Source organism: Cebidichthys violaceus, unplaced genomic scaffold (genome assembly GCF_023349555.1).
Source record: "Cebidichthys violaceus isolate CVI_PGR_0920_01 unplaced genomic scaffold, fCebVio1.0.p SCAF_20, whole genome shotgun sequence".
NCBI classification, from domain to species: Eukaryota; Metazoa; Chordata; class Actinopteri; order Perciformes; family Stichaeidae; genus Cebidichthys; species Cebidichthys violaceus.
In genome coordinates this window covers 1,015,270-1,019,062 of record NW_027176373.1, presented here as the reverse complement: position 1 = coordinate 1,019,062, position 3,793 = coordinate 1,015,270, and the positions used below count along the sequence as shown (strand labels likewise).

Sequence of the window (3,793 nt, the reverse complement as noted above, 5' to 3'; positions counted from 1 at the left end):
CCTGATGAAAGAGTCAATATCTAGTATTGTGTGCTTACAGTATTTTATGCATTATATGAATATCTTCAGTGGATAACCTCCATCTATTACAAATATACTGGACATAAACAATTGAATCTAAACACTCATTTGCATATGGAACACATGTCATCATGTTCCATGTTCTGTTCACCACAGCTTATGAACACAGTTCTGTGAATTCACTCAGATAGCTCCAAGTCTTCGATCAGTACACACTGAATTTTTCTTATAAGAAACTTCTTCACCATCCCAATGGATAAAGATTCCTCAAAGAAGACAAAGAGCCACGGTTCTCCGGCTTTTAAAAGAAGTCGAGGTAAGTGAGAAATCTAGGTAGAAATCTGCTGTTAATGATCCATAGGACTTGTTCAATTTCAAATAAAAACACATGTTCTCCTCCCTCTATTAATATCTATTTATGCAGATAGTTCCCCTTTTTAAATATCTGTCTCTGAGATTTTTGCATTCACCCAGTTGCAACAGAGGAATTTCATTTTTGGTGCTGATATGTCAAAACTTGAGACCAACATATTCGCCTGACAACATACTTTATGCCGATATTGTAATCCGAGCAAGTTAAAAAAAAAACACGAGCAAGTTTAAAAAAAAACAATGATGTTGGCCGATATTGAGATAGCATAGCATAGTTGTGGGGGTAATTCTCCTATACAGCGTTTCTTCTGGGATGATCTGCTATAAGTGATGAACTGTTCCTCTAACTAAGAGGCAGCAGAGCAGAAAAGACTCTTTTTAAATTTACTTTGAAGGACTTTTTGTCAGTGTTTTGATTGTCAACAAACTGGTGTTCCTCTGTTTTCATTCCTCATCTGTAGAAAACTGCAACACATCTGTGGAGGATGTGAGCAAGAGAGGCCGTAAAAGGAAGGCCGTCACTGATGGTGATGGACCAAGCAGGAAGAAGATCAGGCTGGACCTGAACGAGGCTTATGAACCTAAAGTGGACCTGAGCGAGGCCTCTGAACCTAAAGTGGACCTGAGCGAGGCTTCTGAACCTAAAGTGGACCTGAACGAGGCCTCTGAACCTAAAGTGGACCTGAACGAGGCTTCTGAACCTAAAGTGGACCTGAACGAGGCTTCTGAACCTAAAGTGGACCTGAACGAGGCCTCTGAACCTACAGAGACTGTACAAGACCCCAAACAGGGTTTGTCGGTACAGGACAAAACAGGTCAGTAGTTTGTCTTTATTATGTTCAGTGTAAAATTACAATTTAAATTATGTACAACAAACGGAGGAGGGATTCATATTAGAGTCTAGGCAACATATAGTTGCAGTTACTCACAAATGTATTAAAGTCAAGAATCTGTTTCTCTGTTTAGAATTTGAAGCCAAATACTTCCAGCTGTACAAACTCGGCGAAGGAGGTTGTGGATCTGTATTTGCTGGTTACCGCGATGCAGATTATCTACCTGTAAGTGTTACACACACACACACACACACACACACACACACACACACACACACACACACACACACACACACACACAGGTCAGGAAGTGCTAACCAAAGTCTTGTTTGTATCTCGTAGGTTGCCGTCAAACACATCTCCAAGAAGAACATTTTCTGCAAACACGTGGTGAGTGAGCAACACCTGCTGCTGTTAAAGTCTGCTGTATTCAACACACGCGCTCTGTTTCTGAATGTAGTACGGATGAATCATGTTTCTCTCCCATCTCTGTTGTGACGTTTCAGGACGATGATGGGAAAGAGCTCTCCGCGGAAGTCGTTATCCTGTTAAAACTGACGGCCGAATCAAACGGGACGTCAGCACCAGTATCCCTGCTGGACTGGTACAATCTGGACAAGGAGCTGATCCTGGTGCTGGAGAGACCGATGCCTTCCAGAGACCTTTCCGACCACGTCAAAGTTAACGGAGGGTCCTTAGACGAGAAGGAGGCCAAGGTGAGCAGCTGCAGTCAGCTCAGAGTCACGGCCGTGAAAACACGCCAGAACATCCTCCTCTCTGATCCCTCATCTCTCTCTTTCTGTCTGACAGATCATAATGAAACAGCTGGTCGATGCAGCAATTTACCTGGAAGAAAAACATATTTTCCACCGGGACATTAAGTCGGAGAACATTTTGATCCAGAGCAGCGCGGACGTCCCGCGTGTTCGTCTCCTTGACTTTGGTATGAGCTGCTTTGGCGAGAGAGAAGACACTTATCACATCTTCTACGGTAAGATGTCCGGCTTTACTCCTGCTCTTCACTAACTTACCCATCTGTGACTTATACATTGAAACCAAGCTCCTCATCCTCACTGTCTTTTTATTATGTCTGTATATTCTAGGTACTACCATCCCCCCAGAGTGGCGCAATCATGGAATGTACAGAGCTGGATCCATGACGGTGTTTCAGATAGGAGTCGTCCTGTTTAACACCGTCCACAGAGGTGTAAGATTCACTAGCTTCAAGTTCTATGCAGACAAGTTGAAAATCAACAACGAGCTCTCCGAAAGTAAGAAAAACATAAACAAACAGTGTCGGCCGACATAAATCTGTTCATTTTATTTCACATTCCGATGGATCACTGGAGCCGTCGCCCTCACCTTTCTTCTCCTTCTTTCTCTCCAGGTTGTCAGGATTTCTTACGGAGATGTTTGGAGGTCGACCCCGACAACCGTCCCACCCTGGTACAGCTCAGGGGTCATCCATGGCTCCAGTAGACCCAGTAGAAAGTTGGACTGAAAAAGCTTTAATAAAAGCTTCTTTTTTTTCCCTTCAAATTTGTTTCCTCCAAAACACCACTTCATTGTCTGTCCTGCAGGTGTCGCTGTCAAAGCATTTGAATCAGCATTTGAATCATATATTTTTTCCAGAGACTTCTAAATAATACTGACTTTTAGACATAATTTGTTTCAACCAATTACTCTTATTTATACTTATTTATACCTTCTGTGTGTTGTTGATCAGTGGTGCTCCTCAAGTACCATACTTAAGTACAAATCTGATGAACTTGTTGAGTATTTCTATTTTGTGCCAATTTATATACTTTAAACTGAGCTCCACCCCAACCAACTGCATTAGTAATTAGATAGTTAGTTAGCAGTACCATAATGTATTTAATATTTATAATGTATTGCTTTATCTAAGTGAAATGTTGGACGTTTGCAGCTATTATTTTTACAGTGATGTATCGCTATTTTTATTCAGTAAATGATCTGGTACTTCTTCCACTACTGGTGGATGGACAGATATATTTAAATACTAATACCTTTACCTTGTAAAAAAAAAAATGTTTTTTTAATACGCAAATATTGAGACATGTCAATAAACCTGGAATTCAGGTGAGAAGTCAAAAATGACTGTACTGCTGTATTCTCAGTACAGATAAGTCAAATCAACGTTTACATTTTACAGCATGGACTTTATCACAATGTGAAACAGAATTCAAACCATTTTTCTGCTGACAGGATAAATTGTTGCTACATGCGTTTTGAATAAATGTGCAGGCAATAACTAATAGTACATTAAAAGGTTGACAAGGCAATATATTGAATCATATCAATATCTGAATGCAGTATATAACCAGTGTTTATATCCTGTATCCAAAACAATCCTGCCTTTATTGTTATTTCTCAAACATACGTATCAATTAAAGCTCAGTTTGATCTTCTTAGGTGTTACATATGGGCAGCGTTGAAACTGGAGGGCTGTAATTAGGTGGATAGTGTTTTCTTAATTACAGCATATTGCATCCTCTTGTTTTTTCTGACAAAAGGGATTACAGCGGGCCTGTTAGCTGGGCGCATGC

At 40.6% G+C, this 3,793-nt stretch overlaps 1 protein-coding gene across 1 annotated transcript; it reads left to right on the top strand.

Moving 5' to 3' along the window:
- Positions 1-273: 273 nt before the first annotated feature.
- Positions 274-2,705, top strand: LOC137876798 (serine/threonine-protein kinase pim-1-like). The gene is made up of 8 exons (XM_068716599.1): positions 274-337; positions 855-1,009; positions 1,341-1,451; positions 1,569-1,616; positions 1,733-1,942; positions 2,037-2,217; positions 2,330-2,497; positions 2,614-2,705. The coding sequence occupies exons 1-8, from the start codon at positions 274-276 to the stop codon at positions 2,703-2,705; spliced, it is 1,029 nt and encodes a 342-aa protein (XP_068572700.1).
- Positions 2,706-3,793: the final 1,088 nt, after the last annotated feature.

Coding starts and splice junctions, on each gene's coding strand:
- LOC137876798 (XM_068716599.1), top strand. CDS start 274: ATGGATAAAGATTCCTCAAAGAAGACAAAGAGCCACGGTTCTCCGGCT. Junction 338..854: donor GGCTTTTAAAAGAAGTCGAG/GTAAGTGAGAAA, acceptor CCTCATCTGTAG/AAAACTGCAACACATCTGTG. Junction 1,617..1,732: donor ACATTTTCTGCAAACACGTG/GTGAGTGAGCAA, acceptor GTGACGTTTCAG/GACGATGATGGGAAAGAGCT.